The sequence below is a fragment of the Alligator mississippiensis genome, chromosome 1, assembly GCF_030867095.1.
Source record: "Alligator mississippiensis isolate rAllMis1 chromosome 1, rAllMis1, whole genome shotgun sequence".
Lineage (NCBI taxonomy): Eukaryota > Metazoa > Chordata > Crocodylia > Alligatoridae > Alligator > Alligator mississippiensis.
This window is the reverse complement of record NC_081824.1, coordinates 73415420-73439829: the sequence shown is the minus strand read 5'-3', so window position 1 is coordinate 73439829 and position 24410 is coordinate 73415420. Positions and strand designations below refer to the sequence as shown.

General features: G+C 42.9%; 1 protein-coding gene and 1 long non-coding RNA gene across 3 annotated transcripts in view; one reads left to right on the top strand and one right to left on the bottom strand.

The window, feature by feature from the left end:
• Positions 1-2017: 2017 nt before the first annotated feature.
• LOC132251741 (uncharacterized) lies at positions 2018-6184 on the bottom strand. The gene is made up of 2 exons (XR_009463656.1): positions 4780-6184; positions 2018-3757 (listed from the first exon to the last, which is right to left on the bottom strand). It is a non-coding gene; the product is annotated as an uncharacterized LOC132251741 (long non-coding RNA).
• A 2277-nt stretch (positions 6185-8461) lies between these two features.
• Positions 8462-24410, top strand: part of TBX18 (T-box transcription factor 18) — a 31553-nt gene continuing 15604 nt past the window's right edge. The window contains exons 1-5 of one of the 2 annotated variants that reach the window (XM_059731668.1): positions 8465-8916; positions 9028-9211; positions 10994-11095; positions 14383-14554; positions 22839-23006. In XM_059731668.1, coding sequence (XP_059587651.1) covers positions 8709-8916; positions 9028-9211; positions 10994-11095; positions 14383-14554; positions 22839-23006 — 834 coding nt within the window. In that variant the 5' untranslated portion in view covers positions 8465-8708. Of the gene's footprint in view, positions 9212-10993; positions 11096-14382; positions 14555-22838; positions 23007-24410 lie in introns of both variants that reach the window. The other variant, XM_059731662.1, reaches the window with a different exon arrangement.

The following is a 24410-nucleotide window of genomic DNA, read 5'->3' as shown; positions in this document are numbered from 1 at the left end:
CCTCTCGCACGGGGGGCAACACCGCTCTGCAGACCAGGATGATACGTGTGTGTGGACAGAGACACGTGCATGTTCATATACATGTGTATATATACGATAATACACATATGCATAGATGTGTATATATACATATACATACATACATATGTGTATACATATCTATACATATATATCTATCTATAGATGGAGAGATAGATATGTATACACATATGCACACATACGCGTGTGTGTGTGTGTGTGTGTGTGGGGGGGGGCAGGATGGACGGATGAATGGCTGGATAGATGGATGCTTGTGTGGATATGTATATGTATGTGTATATATTTCCTAAGTAGCTTTTTTCCTATCTGTAGAAGGAAGCAAGCAAGCGAGCGAGCTAATTATTTGTATGTCCTAATTAGCTTTTTCCTATCGATCTCTCTCTCTCTATATATATATACATATATATAAATGTACATATTATCTATATAATGGTTTGTATTTCCTAGCTTGCTTGCTTTCTTACTTTCTTTCTTTCGAGAGGAAAAGACTTTTTAGACTTTTTATAAAGGTTTATAAGGGGGAAAGGGGGTAAAAATCCAACAAAAAAAATTAAAAACTGCCCTTTTCGAGAGGAAAAGAAGGTAGCTCTAGTTGTATTTCTAATTAGAAAATACAAGTCTTTGTTATGAGGCTTAAGTGGATGTGGATGCTCGTATAAAAACAATCGCAAAATACGCACACACGCGGGTATGCATCTATGAACACAGCCGCTTTAGCTGTACATTTCGGTCTCCCCAGACCAAGTGAACTAGTTTATCTTCAGCCAGGTAAAAACAAAAACAAACAACTCCGACACCCGGAGCTGACCCCAACATCCCTGCTGATCCCCGCTGGGGCTGGAGGGACTGTGCCGTGCGGCCCGCGGGCTCGCACGCGTCCCCTGCCCGGCGGGCCAGGACCCCTCAGCCCGGGCGGCGAGGAGCGCGGAGCCCGGCAGGGAGGCGCCAGGTGAGCGCAGAGGAGAGCGGGGCCGCTCTGCCCTTCCCGGTTGATTCCCGCTCGCTCTCCTTCCCTGCCCGGCACCAGCCCTGCGTCTGAGCACCCGGAGTGAAGGGGATGCCCAGTGCCCCCCGACCCAGCGGCAGAGCAAGGTGCTAAGTCTGTTCTGTGCCAGGGCTGAGGGTGAGATCCTGCCGAGGAGGGAGTAGGGGTTGATCCTGCCTTAGGCGGGGGTCGGACTAGATGCCCTCTGGAAGTTCCTCGGGTTCACTGTTCTCTATCTATCCTCCGCAAAATGTAGTCCAGAGCAATCGCAACAAGGCTCCGGCAGCGGATCAAGCAGGCTGGGACGGCTCCTCGGCTGCAAGGGGGCGCGGGAGGAACAGGGCCGCTTCTGCACCGCAAACCTGGCTGGAGCCAGCGGGAGTGAGGGCAGGGCAGGGGCTCCCAAACCTTGCTCTCCCGAAGGGGCGTTTGCGGGGGGAGACTGTGCTTTTAAAACCCAAATCGCTTTTTGACACGGCTTCCTTGCAACGCCATAAAACGCCCAAGGCTCTGCGATCCCGCTGCTGCGAAGAAGAGTTTACAACCAGCTGGAAAATGCCCCTCCAGAAGCTGCGGGAGCTAATGTCTTGGGTATGCATTCACAACCCCACTTTGCTCTCCATTTTTCTAGCCTATCCCCAGCTGATGTACAAAAACGAGGAGGGGTTTGTTTTTTGCACAGAAATCAGGGGAAGAAAAGGGGTTTTGGTTTTGTTTTTGTTTTTTTGCGGGGTGGGGGGAGTTCCTATCCCTTTCCCCTTGTTTTTTGGGTGCCCCTTGCTTTGCAAGTACCTCCTTTGCCAATAGATGGCACAGTGTCCTTTCCATTGGCAAGCAGCCGGGAGGGAAAGCGCTCCCCGCCTTATTTACCTAGCTGGGCTGTTGTTCTAGCATTTCTTACTCAGACTCGTCTCTCTGCTTTTCCTCCCCCGAGGTACAGAAAAGGGGGTATCTTTAAAAAAACAAACAAAAATAAATCCCAAACACAAGGTATATTGCAAAAGTTAAAATGACAGATGTAATACATACTGTGAAACCTATAAAAATGCGTTTACAATGGTTACTTAAAAAAGAAATTTATAACTTTCATATGTACCTTCCTTGAGCAATATGCAACTGCCATATGTTTCCTAGTTCCATAATTCAGTTTTTCCTGGACAGCTGGAGCAGGTAGTGCTCCTTAAAGTACATTTCATGTAATATGAGAACAAGCCCTGACTACAGACCGAGGGTTACCATAAAAACACTGGCTTTGCTTCCCATCGCCGTTTACAGCCGCGCTAAGGGCTCCCAATTTTGCTGCGCTGTCTTCATTGGGACCCCAGGTCCCAGAGTCTTGGGAGACGACTGCTACAATCCCCAACTCTCAAGTCTAAATATTACCTATTAGTGCCTCTCCCCTAAAGCATCTCCATTTCAGACTACCTTATTTCATTCCCTACGAGTTTTCGTTTTTTTTAGTTTTTTGGGATTTTTTGTTTTGCTTTGTTTTGTTTAAGACAATGGTGAAACTATGTCCTAAATTTCTAAGAAAGGAATAACAAAGCTAAGCCTGAAGTTTCCTCAGTCCTTATTTCATGTTTTGGTGAGCAGAGTCATGAAAAAGCTAGAGGGGGTGTTTTTAATCACTTTGCCCAAAAATAAACAATAAATGTAAGGGGCAGCGTCATATTCAAGGCTGGAGGTTTTCTTTAAAACGATTCATACTTGGCGGCCGTCTCATTCCAAATGAGTGTCGCGAAGTGAACGCTATAACACACGGCCCACGGTATATTTGTGATTTCCACGCGGGGTGGGGGGGGGGGAGGGTCGTGCTTTTTAGTGCTGGGAATCAATTCCCCGAGATAGGCATGAGCCTGAAAAGCTGTTCGGAAGCCCCGGCGCGTGTGTTTGCTCCGCGCTCCGGTCTTGTCTGGAGGCAGCTCTTCTTCTCCGCTGTTGGGGTAATACGGCTGATTGTCCTGCAGACCGGGCTGGCGCCGGCCAGAGGGACAGTGACACTAAGGAAAACCATTATCCCAAATACATCAGACATGAGAGGACAAGACAATCCTTGGATACAGGCCGGGTCCTGTATGCTTATTAAAATCAGTCAGAGAATGTGTGTGCAATATGTGTGTGTAATGAGTGTGTGTCTGTGTAATAAGTGTGTGTAATGATGAATGTGTGTGTCTGTGTAATGTGTGTGTAATGACTGTGTTTGTAATGAGCGTGTGTAATGAGCGTGTGTGTGATGTGTGTGTAATGGGCGTGTGTGTAATGAGCATGTAATGACTGGGTGTGTCTGTAATGTGTGTGCAATGAGCGTGTGTGTGTGTGTGTGTGTGTGTGTGTGTGTGTGACACCCAGTTCACTGCCGACTCAGACGATACAACCTCCCAGCGTTTTACGGTGCCCTGAATGCCAACTGCTCTCCCGGCGTCAGGCTGCCTCTCCCGGGGTATCTTGGCAGCAACATCTGAAACCAACACGGGGCTAAGCTACAATGAGCGTCTGATCTGGGCAATGGGAGAGCCTTGCTGCTGTGCAGAGCCGGGCTGAGTGTGCATCACAGACCCGAGCTGCAGCAGACTGGGCTCTTTCGGGCGCCGACCTGCTGAATGTCGCACCTCCCAGGCTCTCAGGCTCGGGCTCTCCGGAGGCTGGAGGCACTTTTGCTCCCCAGAGCCATCCCGGGTACTGCTGGCCCACGGCTGGGGTCTTGATCCAAGGCTCTGGTGAACGGGTGGCAATCTGAAACAGATAGAAGTATTACGGATTTAACTCGGAAGTAAACGTCTCGGACATCTCATTACGTTTCTCCCTGTTAAAGAGGCTTATCATCCCCCTCCTTTGTGTATCAGACCTCTTTCGGGGCGGGGGGCGGGGGGGCGTTAACTGCAAACAGCCTAAACTCAGGGGATAACACGGGATAATCCCAGCGAATTTTAATCACCTACTAGTTGAAGGCGTGCGAGGCTTTCCAGTCTGACCAGGAGCGAGACCTATACGGCTCCCACTTGAGTCAGTGCCCAATTCCTCTGGCCGCTTTTTGACAACCACGTTGCTAAAGCTGCCAGCGGGCTCCCAGGTGCTCTGCAAAGAGCCGGAGCCTAGCTGGGAGCGAATCGGCCGATGCCCGCGGGCCGGGAGTAGCTGGGTTTTGTGTAAGGGCGATCAGAGCGCCCGGGGCCGCAGCAGCCGCGGTGCCCCTCTTCCCCGCACCCCCGGGGTGGGTTTCACAGCAGGCAGGGGCTGGCCGGCTCCTGCCAGCTCCGGCTGCCTCGCGTCCCAGCCCGATCCCCCGGCCTGTGGCTCCGCGGCTGGAGGTTGTAGTTACCCAGCCAGAGGGCTAAGGGAAGCTTGCCGATCTGCTTTACATTTAAGCCTCAGCCTGGTTTGGGAGGCCATCTATGGAGATACAGTCTCGGATCGGTTTCCCTCTACAGCCCCTGTCGTATGCGAGGTAGCTGGTTATCAGAGCACAAAGGCAAAAATAAAAGACACAGGGGGGTTACTTAATTATCCAGGCTGAATAAGGGGCCCAATCCTAGATTCCCTGGTGGGGCAAGGGGGAAGGACCAGGTTGTAATAGGGACAAGGTACCGCAGGCTGAGCCACGCTAGATCAATATATTACTGATATATCAGTATAATTTATCTCCTCTCACAGCCGGGTTGGGGGCTCAAAGAGACTTGCAGAAAGCACTCCCTGCAGGGCAACGAGCCGCGTTCTGCCCGGCAGCATCCTCAGACTGAGCCTAAACAGATGCCTACCGCCTTGCGTGGGGTCCCCCAGCAGTATTTTCTAAGAGGTGTAAGTGTGTCATGGCCCCGCATGGAGTTAATCATCACCCCGCGCGCCGGAGCTTGAGGCGCCTGGAACGTCGGGAAATAGAAGGTTCGGCAGCGACACGTCACAAAGGGATGTTTCCTTTATTGTTTCTCCTCGCTGGAGCAGCCCCCTCCAGACCCTCACCTCGCGGGCACATGGACCGCAGGTTGCTCTGCAAATATAAATGTGCTCACTTTAGAAAAGAAAAGAAAAGAAAAGAAAAGAAAAAAGAAAAAAAAATGTCAGGCTGCAAAGCCAGGGGCCGGGCAGGGAGGGAACCGGTCCAGAAGGCCCAGGGAATTTAACTGCTGTGCTTAATCTGGTGCCTGCTAATCTCTAGAAACGCAAAATGTAGCAGCGCACGCATTAAACCCCGGGACTCTTCCCTGCTCGGCTGATTTGGACCCAGCACAGAGAAGCTGGATCCGGGTGCAATTGGACACGCAGATTAGGGAGACCAGCTCTTGGCCCTGGATGGACCTCCTGGGGTCCCTGTGGCTGGGAATCGGGACAGATCCCGCTCGCATCCAGCTCCCCCGGCAGACGCGCTGTCGGCGACTGAGCACAGAGCAGGCGCTGTTCCGGTCTATCGCAGCCGCAGCTGGACCGGCCGAGGTGGCCGCCTTCACGGAGCACATTTCTGGAGCGCTATTGCCTAACGAAAGCCCAGCCGCTCATCGGCGCCCTGCCCAGACCGTCGCTTACTGCATCGCTTAGCCCTTCTCTCCCCACTTGCTATTACATTTTCAAAGCTCTCCCTGCAGCCCGGCGCGCACAGCCCCGACCACAGGGGCTGCCCCGAGAAGAGGCTCCCCAGCGAGCAGAAGCCCCGGCTGGGTGGGTTGAAAATATTTCGGTCGTTTCAGCCCGGGTACCTGCTTACAGAGGTGGGGCCTGCCGATCGGAGCCGGGCTGACTCCAACCCGCCCCCCACGGGCCTGAGAATGGTACCGATCCCTCCTGCCAACCACAGATGCCCCCATGATAGGCAAGGAGCCGGGCTGGGGGGACTCTGGGGGCCGGGAGATGCCCGCAGCTCTGCCCACGCCCTCCAGCCATTCCCCCTCTTTTCTCTTCATTTCATATCCAGCGTTGAAACTCTCGACAGATCCATTCAATCCCGGTTGGAAGAGGCAGAGCAGGGAGATTTGAGAGCCCGGAGCAGTTAATATGTCCCAGATTGAACGTAAAGATAAACGAACCCCCCGGCCCCTCTCGGTGACAGACGCGAGACATTTCACTTGATCCTTATAGATGCAAAATGACATGAGCTGGAGGGAGGTTTTCCCAGAGCCGAGCTGGGTTAGGGGAAGTCACCTTCCCTCCCAAGGAGGCTACCCAGTGCCACTGCTTATTTGTTCAATTAAACACACCTCCGGCGCCTCTGTTTTAATACCATTAAAAACACTCCAACCAAAAAACACTGTTAACATTATTTGATAGGGTCATTTACCACTGGGGTATGTATTAGGCAGTCCCCCCCGCCCATCTCCCTCCCAAACTCTCCCAGGTTTTGAGGATTCGGACCTCGCACTACAGAAATCAGACAGATTTACTCATCAGGGGCATCAGTAAACTGAAGGACATAAGCAGCAGCTGGGCTTGGTAGAAGGCAACCCAACATCTCAGCTCCAGGGCCCCTGCAGTAGCTCGAAGAGCACCCGCAGGAGCCTGACTGCAGGCGGGGAGCAGCGGCACAAATACGTACCAGCCGCCCGACAGCCCTCTCACATCCAGTCGGGCTATTGCTCCGATAGTTCAGGACGCTAGGACTGATTTCTCTTCTATTTACTTGTTATAAGAAATACTTTCTTGTTCCAGTGGCAACATCGCACGCTGCTATATTTAAAAAAAACCCAACCAACCAACCAACCAAACAAAAAAACTTCAGGAGATCGGTTTCTTTCACTTCTCTGGGACAGCGGAGTGTATCGTCGTCTCCACCTTCCCTTCAATAATTGGCTCAGTGGGAAAAGACAAAAGGATTCCTCCCTTAGATAGTGGGCATCTCAAGTGACTGAGCCCATGTCAGTGCTTTTACGAGGGTTAGTTTAATATATGTGTAAATCTATACATATTTTTAATTACAACTTCAATGCACCATCGCTTATTTTTAGAGGAGAATTTGAGGGCTGCTTTGAAATCCACGCTAAACACTGTTTTTAATAACAACTCGATATGTCTGTAAATAAAATGTTCCTTTGGCAGCAAAGAAGAAACGGAGAATTAGTCTGAGCAGCTGAATATGTGTGTGTGTATATATATATATATATATATGTATATATGTGTAAGTATGTATGTGTATGTTATTTATATTATATATCACAATATATTATAATAGACATTATGCACTAGATTAAAAAACACAATATAATGTACAATATATCACAATACAGTATACATTATGCATTAAATACGATATACATTATATATTATATTGTGTATATTGTATCTAATGCATAATGTATATATATTATATTATGTTATATATTATGAGCCATTATATTGTGCATTACAATATCTAGTATACATTATGCATCAGATAAGATATATATAATATATCACATATATGTATATTATGTGTTAGATATACACAATATATAACATATATTATAATACACACTATGCATTAGATAAGATGTACACAGTATACCACACATTATATATTATAATATACATTATGCAGTAGATCAGAGGTACACAACATATCACATATATATTATAATGTGCATTATGCATTAGATAAGATATATACAATATAACAAATACAATAGTGTGCATTAGATAAGAGGTACACAATATAATACATAACATCACATTATATAATATAATATATATTATGTATTAGTTAAGATGGGCACGATACATTATAATAATATATCACCTTTTTTAGATGCTGTATATATATATATATATATATATTACATAGACTTGTCCGACGTTACATTTTTTAAGTTCAAATGCTGTCTCGGGGAACCGTAAGTCCCTGCTTTCCCAATGCAAATGTCACTTCTAGCTTGGAGGGGAGCTGGAGCTTGAACTCCGGTCCGCGCAGCAACACCTCAGCCCGGCGCTGGAGATGCCCCGTGCGCGGCGGAGCCGCCGGCCCTTCTCGCAGCGCCGTTGAAAGCACGTCCCGGGGCCCCGCGCTGCCGCGAGTCGGCCAGGCTCAGCTCCGCGGTAAAGCGCGGGTCAGTTCCCGGCTCGGGGGAAAACTTTGCAAACTGGGGGGAGGGGGGAGCCACCTCTGCCCCTGGGCAGAAGCAGGGTGGGGGCCACACTGATTAACTTTTATTGCATATAAACCCGTGGGCCCAGCCGGTGTGATATAATGGGGGGAGGGGGGGATAAATGGGGATGATCCCGTTTCGAGCTCCTGCCAGCCCCACCCCGGGCCGTCCCTCCCTCCCCAGACGCCAGGTGCCCGGCCCTGGTGGTCGCGGTGGAAGGGCAGGGCCGGCTCGCGGGGGCCCGAGGGGGCGCCACAGCCCCTTCCCTTCGCGACGAAGGCGGCCCGGGATGCGGCGAGTCCCCGAGGCCTGATTGGGCAGCGGCGGGCTTGACGGACACCCCTCCCCCGGCCCGGCCCCGCCCAGCCCCGGCCCGGCAGCTTTATTGGCACTAATGAGCGCGCTCCCCCCGGCCCAGCCCCAGGCCCCGGCCCAGGCCCCGGCCGCGGCTCGGCAGCGCTGACACATGGAGGCGACGCGGCCCAATTAGGAGCCCGCTTGGCCCCGGCGGCTCCGCGCGGCGCGGGCAGGACGCGGCGGCTGCAGCCCGGAGCCGCCGAGACCTTGGATTTAAGGAGCGGCCCCAGCCCCGCGCTCGGGCCGGGCCGGGTGCCGCCCGTCTATGCGAGGCCGGCGCGGGGATGGCGGAGAAGCGGAGCGCCTCGCCCTCGCCCTGCAGCATGCTCAGCCTCAAGGCTCACGCCTTCTCCGTGGAGGCGCTCATCGGCGCCGAGAAGCAGCAGCAGCAGCAGCAGCAGGCGCCCAAGCGGCGCAAGCTGGGCGGCGAGGAGGAGGCGGCAGCGGCAGCGGAGGGCGCGGGAGGCGGCGAGGCGGGCGGCGGCCCCGCCGGTGAGTGCGGCGGCGCGCGGGGGGCAGGCGGCGGCGGGAGGGCGGCCGGGCGCGGGGGCCGCGGGGCTGGAGCCGCGGGCGCCGCCTCTACCCTGTCCGCTCTCCTTCCAGGCGGCTGCGAGGCGCCTTTCGTCGGCGGGTCCCCGGCCGTCTCTGCCGCCGGCTCCCCCCGGGGCTCGCGCCCGGCCTCGCCGGCGCCCGGCCCGCAGGCGACGCGGGTGGACCTGCAGGGCGCCGAGCTCTGGAAGCGCTTCCACGAGATTGGCACCGAGATGATCATCACCAAGGCCGGGAGGTAAGAGCCCGCGGCGCCCCGGGAGCGCCTCCGGCCCTGGCTCCTCTCGAGGGTTTCTCTCCCCATTTCCGAGCAGCCTCGTTCACTCCGCGAGGAGCCCCCGGTCGCGCCCTCTCCTCTCCTCCCCGCCTTGCCCTCTTTCAGGTGGCTCCAGCACACCGCTCTGCTCAGTCCTCCTAATTCAATGCCAAGCCGGAGTGCTGCCGAAGCCCCTCACGTCCCCCCTCCCCCCCCCCCGCCCTTTCTTTTTTAAATATAATGGTTTCCTTCTTTTCATAGAGAGCAAAAATATCTGCTCAGTCTCTTCACAGACCGCACAGATCATTTCTAATCACGATACACTGGGCCCGCGGGCGCGCACACATCAAAGTGGACAAAGCCCATTGATTTATGGGCCAGGTAGAGTTGAATACACTCCGAGATGGGCACAGGAGCATGTGGCTCCTAGGTTTCCTGTTCATTAGGGAGAAGTCTATGAATGCTGCTCTGCTCCAGAAACTTTCTGCCCCCCCACCCCACCCCACCTCCTCCCTTTCCAATGGATACACATGGTAAAAACCTGGCTAGTATAAAAGTATCTGAACTTATTAGAAATTACAAAAACATATTTTATTAAATCCATATGCTACCTTCTGTGTTTTCAGAGGACTTTTCTTAATGATTGAAATACAGTCTTAAGCGGCACAAAGCAACATTTGTCTTGAGAGGGTTGTGTCAAGTTTTGTTTTTTATATTACAGGTGCACTGAAAGAACAGTAAAAACTAGTTAGCCCCAGTCAGCTGCTTTAGCAAGAATAGAGAACTTTTTATTTCTTTCCACAATTAACTTGTAACTTGTTTTTATGACGTGAAACAGTATTTAGACTTATCAGATAAATAAATGAAAGGATGGGTTGTTTTTTGGGGTTTTTTTTCAGTCAGTGAATTATTATAATTAATCTAATTATTATCAAGTTTCTTATTTTTGGCATTTTGAACAAACCTAGATAAAAAAAACTAGTATCAAACATAGTAAATAAAAACAAACACATTTTTTATTTTAAATCTGCATCGAGTTTAATTGTTTCATTTTGGCAGTGCAATAATTTGAGTTATGAAGTTATTTATAATTGTACATTGTACTTTTGTTTCTGCTTTCAATAATGAAGTTTTACTATACCTTTCAGCCATAGACCATGTCTCGCGCTTCACCTTTTAGTATGTTGCAGACAGGAAGTTCTATCTCAATAAAGAACATATTGTTTGGTTATAGCATGGCACATTGGTTTTTATAACTGCATCCTTGTAGTTCTATAATTGTATCACTGCATATTTAGTATTGTAATCTGATATATGAATTGGGCATCATTTGACACTTTTATTTAAAACTTTACTGACAATTTAGATTTTTGTAACGAGAAGTCTTCCTAGGTGATTGCTCTTATTTATAGATCTCATGAAATGCACTTCTAATTAATATCTCAAACAGGCTTTCAGCTAAAATAAACTCTCAAAACAAAAATGATTTACTATTTAACAATAAAGTCAAAATGATGAGGTAATAGTTGTACTCCCAAAGCAAACCACACAACATATAAAGCATTGTTCAGCTAAAACGCACTTTGTAAACCTGTTTTGACATCGAATGGAGTATTTCATAGCTTTGACCAATAATAAAAAGACTCTATAGACTTTTCTATATGAAGAGGGGGCTGGTGAATCCCACAAACTCGTTACTTTTGCTGCACAAATTTTCCCAAGTCTGTTTCATATTAAAAAAGATCCCTCTCTTTCTATGTTCAGGCGGATGTTTCCCGCAATGCGAGTGAAGATCTCGGGCTTAGACCCACATCAGCAATATTATATTGCCATGGACATTGTGCCAGTGGATAATAAAAGATACAGGTAAAGTAACTGTAACACCTAAAGCTTGTGATACAAGCGATCTAGATCTTGGCTGCTGCAAGAACATAGTAATGGTATATAAATTAACAAATGAAAATTTTTAAGTCTCATCCAAATTTACTTTTCTCTCTTTTTTTTTTTTTTTTTTTTCCTGTTGTATCTTCGTGCATGGAAAATAAGTGCACTGTGCCAACTTTATGATGCCCCCTTTCCCCACCCCTACTTTTTTATGAAATTTCTGTTTGCCTTGCATTGCATATGTACTATAGGGAAACATTCAGCCTTTTGCTTTCGTCCACTGTACTTCTAGTTCAGTCAGAGAGATATTGTTAACATGTAGGGGTCCTAGTTAATTGCTAAACAAGTCCACATTGTGCCACTTATTAATTCATAGGAAGCAATTACTATATAGGAACATTTATATTTTCTAGTGATACCTACATTAAAATGTAAAGCATATAAAACTTCTTCCTTCTGTTGTGAAAAGATGCACATGATGTTCATTGCAACATGAGCTCAGTAGGATAATGGATAACTATTTTAGTGGTTTTTGATTTTTAATGAATGAATGGCATTTTTGTCTAAGTTTACACTTTAAAGAATAATTATTGTCCAATTATTTTAATTGTTCTTTTAACACTTAGAGGTAAAAATGTATTTTTGTAAATGCTTAGTGCAGTCCTTGTTTAGCCAAGGGGATTTTTGGGACTACTTACTCAAGTAAAAGTTTGCATTGTTGTTCGCAATAATTACTGTTAACAGTTTCAGAAATGATTCTGGAACCTGTTTCCCTGTTGAAATGAAGAGGCGTTTGGCCAAGTGGTTCAGTCAGACCAGGATTTGGACTCTTAAAAACTGCCATGTTGATCTTTCTTTTTAACCCTTTGTTAAAACAGATCATTGGAAATCAAGATATTTAACTGCTAAACTAGGAAAATTGAAAAATATCAAAATTAATCCATATGCACTCAAGTTTTCTTTCCTTCCTAAGGTTACTAATAGTAATTTCCTTCCCTTTTCAAGGCAGAGTGCAAAATAATTTTTAAATATTTTTTTATGGCAATTTTAGTTCTTATAGAGAATATTTTAGGTTTGAAAGAGAATTGTATTAGGTTGACAATATAGATACCAAAAGCGTGTATTACTTATTTGTGGGGGTTGACAGTTCTGCAGCAGAGGAAAAAGAAAAGTGTTTATGTTTGGAAGGGGGTTCCCCCTCCTCCTCCCCACCCTGGATCAGTGCAATTCAGTTAAAATGGAAAATGTTTGTGTTGATTTAGGTTCACATTAAGACAGTCAGTTCACTGATCCTGAGAGAAATCTACACAGAAATTTCTAAGGGACATAATTTCTTCAACTGGTATAAATAGTGAGAAATATAAGAACTCCAACAAAAATTCTGACATACAATGAGAAAATTTACATCAAATGTTAATGGTTTAAATAAGAGTCTTATTTTCATTTTTACACATTCAGTATAGTCCTTGCTATCTGCACAGCTGAATAAAGTCTTCTAAAATGACAAACTCAATTTTAGGAACATTGAATGAAATTCAGTATTTTCACAGTGGACAGGCATAAGTTTCTGTAATGAAAAACTGTTATGTTTATCTTACTGGTTAATGTTGATGTCACTTTTACTTCATTTCACTCTTCTGTAAACAAATTAATTATGTATCGCATACATTCTTTTATGTTGACTATTATTTTAGTCCATTTATTGTGAATCTTACTTTCCAAATGACATGCCCTGCAGATCTTCATATTTAGAAGATTAAAACAATCGTTTGTTGGGCCCAATCCTGTTTATATTGAAGAAAATAGCAAAACTTTAACTGAAATGATGCCAAATCAGGAAAATTTGTGTGTAAAATTAGATTTTCAGCAGAATTGAATCTTTGAGGAATAGCTAAAGGCGAGGGTTTGGTTTAAAACAATTTAAATAGTATGTCATTCACAAATCTAAAACAATAATAATGAAAGAAGTAGCGGTATGATTTAGTTAAAGAATAGTCCACCAAGGATCAAATAAACAAGAAAGTGTAGATCTCATATCTGATGGTTTAGTATGACTTGTATTAATACATACATGTAATTAATTATTTTGTTTCCAAGATTGATACTGTTGCGTTTTTCATGTACAACTAAACTGTACACACTGCCATGCTTTGTGCCAATCTTTCATATTTTTCTTAAAATTAACCAGAACTATTATAAACATTTTCTTATTTGTGGCAGACATACCTATGTTAGACCTACTTCAGCAATTTTTTTTAAATAATTAGTCTGTAGCATGGCTTTATTCAAAATCAGATTTTTATTGAAGGATGCATTGCTTTTACTTCAAACTTACTTTGTTAATTTTGGTTTTTAACATGAAACATTCAAGAAATGTGTTTGTGTGTGTGTGTGTGTGTTTGTTTGTTTGTTTTTTTTCCTGCTGTACTGCCAAAAAGATCAGTGTGGTTCTCGCAGAAATTGGACTTAATTTCAGTATTTTTGCAACATATTGCATCTGGAACAGTTTCACTTCTAGACTGTTCCATGTTTAAAAACAATATGTCAAGCCAGGCGTGTAAAGACTTTCGTCAATTTTATAAAGGAAGGGCCAGATTCTGTTCTGTTACACTGGTGCTCTTCAGTGCAGTTATTGGGCACCAGTATGAGTAGCACCAGTATGAATGAGGGCCTGTTCAAACTCCACCTTGTTTTGTAGAAAGATTCTAATTGGCTCAAAAGATAGTTAGAGCGAGAGTAGGCTTTGGCCCTATGTTTTGCAGATACTTTTACTAATATTTAAAACTCAGTTACATATATGTATGTTAAATTTATTTTTTCATTTAAAATATACTTTCGAAGTGGAAGTGAAATAAACATTGCATGTGTAGCAACAAAACAAATTATATTTGTTAGTGAATGTCTAAGTGTAATATTGATAGCACTGTTGTGGGCAGAAAGTTTCCAAAAGTGCTGTCCATTTTAATGTGGATTGTTTGCCTTTTATATCTCAAATCAAAGTCAAAATTTTCAGCTGTTTGTTTGGGATTTTTTAATAGATCATATTTCAGTGCTCTCTGTTCTTTCAGATTTGGGTTTTTCTCTCCATTCTTTTTGTTCTGACCTTTTTGTTGGCAAACTGCTCACTTCTCTCTGGGCTGTTTTGAATTTTAATTATGGTCCTTTAACATATTGTAGATTGGTGGGTACTCTCTAAAACTTTTAAAAATTCTTCACCTGATGCATTGTTTCTGATTTCATTCTGATGGATGTTGGGCTTCTCTTTATAGGTATGTTTACCATAGCTCTAAATGGATGGTGGCTGGTAATGCTGACTCGCCAGTACCACCTCGTGTTTATATTCACCCTGATTCTCCTGCCTCAGGGGAAACTTGGATGAGGCAAGTGATCAGCTTTGACAAATTGAAACTTACAAACAACGAACTGGACGATCAGGGACATGTAAGTATCGTATCTCTTATGGTACTAGAATCTAGTACATCAGTCATCACTAGGAGCTTTGTGGCTTTTATCTTCATGTTGATAAAAATGAGCCTGGCCTTCTAAAACTGCCATGAAAGTTTTTCAGCCTAGAGGAAAAACTGGCTTGCTCTTTACATTGCTAATCACTAACTTTAGAAGTGGAGGCTACTTTAATTGTCCCTCAAAGCATAACACCTCTAGTAACTAGTTGTTTAGCCATGCAACAGTTTAATCTAAAAGTACAGACTTGCTCTATTTTTTTTCTCTACCCATAACTTGTAAGTTTAAGTATGCTTTCTGATAAAAAATGGAGTTACAAGTGGCTAGAAGAAACATTAATAGCATGTAATAATTTAATGTGAATAAAATACATCTCTTTAACCTACACATTTGTGTGAAATCCCATGAGGTGTTAATAATTGCACTCAAAAAGGAACAACATAGGAGCTGGGTTCACTCTGATAATGATTTATTACATACCTTATGAAGCAAGACCCTTTCACAGCTGAGGCTCATTACTCCTGAAAAAAACTGGCAGAGACTTATGCAGTATGAGTGCTTTGTTTGCAAGCTCTAAATTGTTTAGTTATGACATTATCTAATGTAACAAAATGTGTTATGTTAATATTTCCTTTTCTCTTCAAAACTGTTGAAACATGACAGATGTAAGCTAGTATCTTTCCAACAAACTCTAACATAGTTGTACTTGACACCTTAGCAAATAATTAAAAAACAAGAATTGTTTTTAGACAGGATGAAGTCTTTATTTTTTGACAGATCCAGTAATAAATGGGAAGTGTTGGCTTTCTCTCAAAAGGAACACTGATCTCAGAGTGGCTGGACTTCTAAGAACAGAGAAACAAATTTGAGACAGGATGTTGATTATACTGACCCTTAAGTAGCCCTCCAAATTAAACAGGATAATTCCTCAATTACTAAAAAGAGTGAAAAAAAAATACCCAGCACTTCATGAAAAGATGCTATGTATGGCTATCAACACATTTATAATTTTGCAGCGTTCAATAATATATTTTGTCAGTCTGGTTCTTTCCCTGTTCTCTACTTATGTCACTGATATGTGCAATTTTTTTCCCCTTCTTAGCTGCAAGAAGCCTCACAGTAGATTAGCATCAAATGTTTTAGGACTTGGCATGCTGCTACATTGGAGATAGAGGAGTATAAAGCATAGAACTGGAAGTGACCTTCTGGGTCCTTGAGTCCAGTCTGTTGCTACAGTAAGCAACCATATCATATAATTGTGTTTTATATAAATTTATCAAGCTCCATCTTAAAATCAGTTGGGTTTTCATTTTAAAAAAATCAACATCAATTCTATTTAGATTTTAAAAAACTATTTTACAGCAAAAGCCGCATTACCGAGCACCTTACAAACTGGCATTCTGCTCGACGCAGCAAAAGCGAAACCGGAAGTGCCCACCATGGCACTTCCAGTTTCGTCGAGCCCCCACGGCCTGGGGCAAAGCAGCTTGCACTGCCGAGCCCCCACAGCCCAGGGCAAAGCAGCCTGCGCAGGGCCCCCCTCCCTGTCCCCCGGCACACTGATACAGCAGGAGGGATGGCAGCCCGAACAGGCAAAGATGCCTGTTCAGGTCTCTTAGGTAACCGGCATATTTGGTTATCCAGCACCCTCTATTCCCCACGGGTGCCAGATAACAAAGCTTTTGCTGTACACTTATTACCATGGGGTCTGATTCTGTAGTTTTTGGGGCTAGGTACAGACATCACACTTTTTACTGGTATACAGTGTACACAGACTGGTTTAAAAATGGCAGAGCCTGATCTAAGATTTGACCTCTCCCACCACACCAAGGAGCGAGTGTTTGTTCTGTTCACTAGTGACCTAAACTGCTGCTTACAGAAAAACCATGCAACTTGAATTGATTTCGCCTCACGCTTTTTTATTGTCTATACTTAGCTTGGATGAGTAAATGTTATTCGGCATAAGTAGTTCCTCTGGTATCACTGAGTTTCATTTAGAGAGTGTTAAAGTACAAAGGACATTTCACTCTGTGTGTGTGTGTGTGTGTGTGTGTGTAATACTTACTTAAAAAGTGAAATGTCCTTTGTACTTTAAGACTGATTCTGTAACTAATGGTACGCAGGAAGATTGCTGCTTATGTTAACTTCATTTGAACTAGGGCAGCCTACTTGGGTGCACTCAGCTGCATGAGGTGGGGCTGGGAGACGACCCTGGCTGCTGCTTTTGTGTATTTACTGGGGGGCCAAAAATAGGTACCACTACAGCAGTGGCTGGACTGCCTTGCTGCAACTGGCACCACGGCAGCTGGCCCTGCCCTGTGCCTTGCAGCAGTGGAGCTGCTCTGCTATGCCTGTACTCAGTTGCAGGACTGGGACCTAGGATTAAACCTCCAAGATGTGGGGAGAAAAATTAACTAATTTACTGTACAGATCCAAATTTTGAATTTAGATTTTTTTTTGTGTGCAGCATACGTTTATTCATAGAGCAGCAAAATCCAAAATTACTGGAATACTTTAGCTTCCAAACTGAAATATTTATTAGTTAAATAACATTCTAGTGTAAGCAATTCAGGACACATTGAACTCATTCAGAGCTATAACGTCTCCCTCTTCCCAAAAATGGAAATTTAAGTATTTAAGAAATAAGACAAAAGAAGAATGACTGTAAAATAAATTCATATTTCTAAAATCTGGGAAATTGCAAACATGTCATTCATAATTACCAGAAAAGGCAAAAGCATAAAGCAGAAAAGTGTCTCTTTCCAGTGGGTAAATTTGTTTCTTTTAAAGTTATGGTAGTGAGGAATGCCGTATTGAAATGGCCATGTAGCCTCTGAGTGCCTCCAGCTATAACAAAAAAGGAACAATTAAATATTTTGGGATGCATATGAAAAACAATTGTTTCAAATAAGTTGGAAGGACCCACTTTTATCTGGACAAGAGGGAGAAGGGGAAGATGAAGCATAAGAAAAGCTAGCAGTCAAGCCCATGCCATTCCCAGAACTTAAATTCCTATATGTAAGGTCTGTATCTTTTCTGATTCTTAATTTTGCATATATTTTCCTCTTGTTGAATTGATTTTCATCCTACTCGGGCAAAATGGCTTGAAGGAACTTCTGCTTGGCCTTTGCAACTCAGCTGTCACTCATCTCTGATGGTACATGTAAGGCAAGCCAAAGTTTAGTTCCTGATCTTTACTTTTACTTTCCGTGTTGCAGCTGATTCTGCATCTTTGTACCCTATTGGTTTTTAGTCCTTTTATCTTTCCAGAATTCCTATATTCTTTCTAAAGCTGGTGCAGATTCTTTTTTATTAGAGTTGCGGGGCTGGATTTTGATCCTACAGCAGGGTGACTCCAATATCTGTGGAATTGGATCAGTTGGGACACGTTGTTGCATACACTGTCAGTGAGAAGTGACAATCCCACTTCACAGCAGTGTATAATTCAGGCAGAAAACTTAATGATGTTGCAACACATCAGCTGATGTTGATAAGTAGATCTAGGAAATTATTATAATGGTGATAAAAGGTAAAATCTTACAATGCTAATTTAGAAAAAAAATAATGAAATATTATGTATACAACAAGGTTAGGATTCCTTGTTTAACTCTCAATGATGTGAATGGAGGTTTCATATGTGTACCAAGAATAAGTTAGCATTGTTTTTAAATATTTATATTATGGTAGGAATTCATGGTCGGCCAGGTCCAAGACCCATTGTACAGCATTGTAGAAAATCACAGTCCCTGTCCCAGCTATTAGGTCTTTGTTTAAGAAACGCAGCTGTGTAGAGGTCAAATGCTTAGGGCCAATCCTTAGCTACTTAAATATTTGCTATAATCTTTCGGGATCATTGCTATTTTCACTAGCATTTTGGGTGGAAGGTGTCTCTTTGTACTTTATAGTGTTGTATAAATAGATAGAGATGCTCCATCCTTCCTCCCCTCCACCACTCCCCAGCCTCTTATAGCTCTGGATGCACAACACCCTACAATGACAACATGTATTTTGCACGTAGATCAAATAGAGCAAGTGAAACTTATAAGTACATGTCTTCAGATTGGTGCTTGAGGGGCTTCCTGGAGCTTACAGATAATTACCTTTTCAAAGCAATCAGTAGGTGGCGTGTCTTAAATTACACGGTGCAGTAAGTTCATTCACACCTTCCCCAACAAGTGTACAATGGCAATAAATAGCATTAATCAGATTCAATATGATGAAGAAAAGGAAATCTTGTTTTTGCAATTGACAAGGACAAATACGGTGTGCTCTTCACATTTCTGTGCTTCCCCTTATGCTAGCTGGTTTTCTCCTCAAGCTCTGGAATAATGGCTTCCAGGCCAGGTCAGTATTTTAGATTAGAGATGGTTGAAAATTTTTTTTTTGGGGGGGGTGGAGTCTCAACACTTTTGGACTATTTCCCCATATTTTTCAATTGATTACCTTGGATACAAACTTATGTATTTTAGTTGCTAGTGCAAAAATGGAGCCTTATCTATGGTAATTCAACTAAGCCTATCCTTCCCTGCTGTTTTTAACTGTATGCATCAGATAGTGGAGGCAGACAGGCTCTTACTTTCCCCAAGCTCTGCTCTGCTTGTCACTTTAGAAATAGCTGTGTATTTTTGTCTCGGTGCTTTTTGCAATGAAAAACTGCAAATGTTGGCATTTAAATTTGCACCTTTAAGCTTAAATAAAGGTTATAGTAGGCAGTTCACACTTGTTAGTTCCAACTGTTCCTCTCTGTGCACAAAGCTTGAGTACATAGGATTGGCACTGAGAGTCTGTGAGGGAGAGCAGAAACTTTGCAGCAAGTAGAAAAGTGGCTGGGTCTTCTTGTGTGCTGCTGTAGGGTAAGGGAAATGGGATTCCTGTTGTGCTGGAAGTGCTGTTTGTATTACAGTAATGCTTGAAGCAGCAATCAGGACTGGGGCCCCATTGTGGCAGGCACTCTATAAACACTTATTAAAAACAGTTTTTGTCACACAGGGCAGGTACAGACATTACACTTTTACTAGTATATGTGAGCAGAAACTGTTCTATACCTGTAACAGAACAGAAGTTCGACACACGTAGGCTGGTTTAAAAATGGTGGAACGCGGTGCCCACCAAAGGGCAAATGTGTTCTGTACGCTACCAGTCTAAATTACCCCACTTACAGAAAACAGCGTAACTTAGATTGATTCTGCCTCGGGCTTTCTGAATATCTGTACCTAGCAAAAAAGGTTCTGTGTTGCCATGGGTGCATTCACCATTACTGTGTACTGTTTCACTTTGCTACAATAGTCCTTCTTTTCCAGACCTAGTCCTTTTGGGTGGCGTGTGCCTCTAGCTATACCCGTGGTTCCTGTGTTTAGGGCCATTTATTCCACAGTAGATGCCAGTGTTTCTTCTTTAGAGCTATTGTTGTCCCTTCTGTCAGCAGATTTGATTCATTGCTGAATTTTTATTTTATTTTATTTGCATTTATTTTATGTTATCTTTTGCATTAACAATATCTTGATACTGTTGGAGTAGAAACTTACCTAGTTGTAAAGGAAAGTTAAATTCATGCAAGAATTGTTAGTCCCTAGAGTTGTGGCTTAATGGTATGGTGAATGCCACATACCACTGCAGGCTACCATTCTGTTTATTATGTTTGCTTACAGAGGAAAGCTAGCAGAAGTTTAGAGTGGACCAAGACCTGAGAGTGGATGAGGGTTGAAAATAAGAGAAGAAATGAAATGTGAATAAAATGCATATTAAGAATAGTGCTGTAAAAATTCTAACACTGGGAAGTTTAAAATTTAGTCATTTCATTAGTAACAAGAAGTCGGCTTGTTTTCTGCGAGCTAGAATTCCAGTGTGCAGTCCAGCCCAGAGTGAGGACTAGTGTATTTTGCTGCCCATGGAACAGCCTGGGAGTCAGTCTGACTCCTCAAGTTTCCTTCCTGCTGCTTTGACTAGTATGTAAGTGGTAGAGGTTACATCCATTGCAGTGTACATCCCTTAATGTGCTGGTGCAGCTGTGCCATCAGGTATGTTGGGATAGAGCTGAGGGCAAACTCCAGACTCCTCCTCCCTTCTGCCCTTTACCAACCACTTGCAGAAGTGGGATAAAATAATGGTCCATATGCAAAAAGCAGTGGTATGCATCCTACATGTTCATGCTCTGTGGAACGAGCTATGGTCTGGCCATAAGTGAAGCAAACCAGTATTTGACTGAAACAAAATTTAAATCCTGCAGTATCTCTCTCTCCCTAAATTTGAGTGTGATTATCTTAAAATAACAATGGAATTATACAAGACATATGTGTCTTTGGGTAAAGCTGCATAATAAATGTTTAAGGGAATGTGGCCAACCTGAAAAAGTTAAAAGTAATTCTTATTGGATGGTTCGGGTTTGGTGGGTGTTTTTTGTTTTGTTTTGTTTCAGGGGGCAAGTTGTGTTGGAGGGGGAGGAAAGTTTACATATTTCCTGTCTTTAATGAAGATCCACACAAATGGTGGAGACTGATTGGTTCCACAGGGTGAACAGCGTGCACTTAATTCATTAAGTGCTATTAAAAACGTAACATAAAAGTGAACCCCCCCCTTGCAGTTCCTTTTTTTCCCACTATTATAGTTATCTCAGGTGTTACTTAGAGCAATAAAACAATGTTCTAGTTTTTATCCTTTTTAAATTGAAAGTGTCACTTCCAGAGCCCAATTCATTATTGTTCTGTGCCTTGTATATTATTGATTATTTATATTGCTGTAGTGTCAAGAAACCCCAGTCATGGATCAGGAATCACTGGGCTAGGTGCTACACAAACATGCCATAAAGGCGATTCCCGATCCTAAGCACCAGACAAACTAAGGGTTTGTCTACACTGCAAACTGCAGTGTAGTATAGAGCAACTTCAGCTAGCCTTAACATACTAGTCTGAGGAATGGAAGTAGAACAGCTTCCCTGTGCTTTTCTGAGGCAAAACGCTAGAATTATTGTTATAAGAGAGATTTGAACACAAGGTGCCAGCCTCCTTCTGGCCTGTCTGTAAAATTGAAGAAGTTTGGAAAATCACCTCTTATTAAAACCTCTATAGGGTTCTAAGAGCTTTTGGAGTCCTTATAGTATCATCGCCCAAAGTTTCAACTGCAATATAATAAAAACCTTAATTATCCAGAAACATTGGCTGCCTAAAAGGGGATCATTGTCCCCTCATCAAGAGTGAATGTATTCAAAATACTTTTCTTAGTCAAACCTTAATTTATCCAACCTAAAGTAATGTTCTCTGCATTGTTAGGATAAATGAGACTTCATGATATCTGGCACTTGGGCTTAAAGGCATAAATGCTGAAAATGCAGTGCCTGATTTTGTAGGTAGTCTGTGCTTGCTAAAGGAAGAAGAAATTTAAAAAGCTCTACTGAAATGTGATTAGCATTTCTACAGGCCAGTAGCCATGGTTTTTAAAAAGAATAGCGAAGGATCTCATTGGGGGGGGGGGGGGGAGGAATCTTTTAATAGGGTGCTTAATAGAAATTAAATGGAATAAAAAACTCTACTCTGTTGTCAACTTCTTCCAAAATGCAGGGATATCATATTGATTCTGTGAAAAGTATGCATGCTTAAGTTTATGCTCTGTAAGCAGTTTTGATATTCCTAAGACTTGTAAGATGAGGCCTAAATCTTTACTAAAAAATGTCGCCCCCAAATTGGCACTCTGTATTGTGTGTGGATATATGTGTATGCAATTGTTCTGTTTGTCTGTACATACAATAAATATAGTTTTGCTAGTGTTTGCATTTGTGATATTTGATATTCTCCTTAAAGCTGCTGCACCTGGAATCCTAAGTGAAGATTTCGGTTTTCATTTAAAAACAAAAACAAAAAAAGCAAAATATGTTTAGACCTTACGGTAACAGAAAAAAGCTTGAAAATATCCAAGTGCATGCTAAAAGTTCAAAATTCAAACTGACTTCAGTAGGCCCAGGAATTCATCCAACATTTTAAAGCTAATATCCTGGGGGTTTTTTTCTCTTTTTTTTTAAGGGGGGGGTGACTAACACAATTTTGAATGTTTAGGGTTGGCAGTCCTGTAAGTATGTGGGTGATTAGGCTACAGTAATGAAATCTTCCATATGTTAAAGAAACATTTCATTTGCAGGAACTGTCATGGTCAGCACTTGCATAAATCTATTCCAAGCTTCTATTAATACTGAAACAGCAAAGTTCATAAAGAAAAAAAGCTTTGCAGTATCCTTTCTAACAAATGTTACCTCTTTCTTTTCCTTTCTTTGTAGATCATCCTTCATTCTATGCACAAATACCAGCCCCGTGTTCATGTCATTCGTAAAGACTGTGGAGATGACCTGTCACCAGTCAAGCCTATCCCTTCGGGAGAAGGAGTCAAAGCATTCTCTTTTCCTGAAACTGTTTTCACTACTGTAACAGCATACCAAAATCAACAGGTAATTTTGACTTTCTGGTTAATAATTTATTAGGTCTTCAAAGTATACCAGACAGAAGCAAGACAAGAAAAGGGAAAACCTTTTATTACAACACAAAATAAAAATAAATAACTTTTTTTGTGGTCACAACTGATTGCAGTCTCTATGCACTAGGTGCTGTATGGAGTAGGAAATGGCTCCTGCTCTGAGGAATGTACAGTCTAAAAAGAGGACATAGGAAGATGAGGAAGAGAGGCAGAAAGTGTTTAAAATGTTAATAAAACCTGAGGCAGATGTTTAAAAACTTGGTATCTACAGGTTCAGGTAAATGACTCTGGTGGGATTTTCAAAGGCATAACTCCCATTGATTTCAAAATGCTTTGCAATATTAGTCAAGTATTATCTGCAGTTTATGAAAGAATAACTGAGGCTTTCAGACAAAGTTAAATTAACTGGAGCAGAATCTTTATTTACTTGAGGGAGCAAAATTGGTGTGTGTGTGTTTAAAAAAAAAAAAAATCAAATTCAGCCTGCTTTGGAATTTAAAAAAGCAAAACAAGAAACCCCTCTGGATATGGACAGAGATAACAGTTCTATTCCTGTTAAATGTTACTGTTACATCTGGGGATTTATGTAGGGATACAAGTGCAAAAGACCACTGGAACTTTAACCCTTTTTCATTCACTGTTAAAGTTGCTCAGTGCAGGAGCATGCAGATGTAACTGTTGCATTTTAACAGCTGATGCATAAACCTAAGCTCCAATTTCTCATTGTTTAAAGCGGTTTAAAAAAGGTATTTGTCCATAGCCTCTTATCTAGTTGCTTGACTCTGCAGGCGTGTCTGTACTGCACACTTCAGGGTGGTGTAGAGATGCTTAAGAAAGCTCAAAAAAAAGCTAATTTAAGTACTAGAAACTGTAAAGATACAGGAGCATGGAGTTCCAGCCTTTGAGCTCCAACCTTTACAGCAGGACATATTAGGCTGCGTGTGGCCATGTGGTCCTATGACCAGAGTGCATCTGAATAGCCAGCTCTAACCTTGTGATTTCTGTTCTAATGATTTGTCTAATTCATGATTAATTCATATTTCGTATAATGCTATCTTATTTATTTTAAATAATTTAGAGTAATTATTTTTGGGAAGTATTATACATTTTACATTCATGTTTATTGACCTGTGTTCTACTTTATAATCTACTTTATATTTATATTGAATCATTCAGTGAAGAGTCATACAACCAGTTGATGCCTATTCTGTTTATTTAAAGAAATTTAAAATTATATTTTTGTGCTACTTTTTATTTTATGTATGTGTGAGCATTGAGGCCTAAAAATAATCTTTCTCATGTTGATATTATTTGTTGGCCTATATATTATTTAACTGTGTCTCGGACTATCTTAGCTAAAGGAGTAGCACTTCCCAGA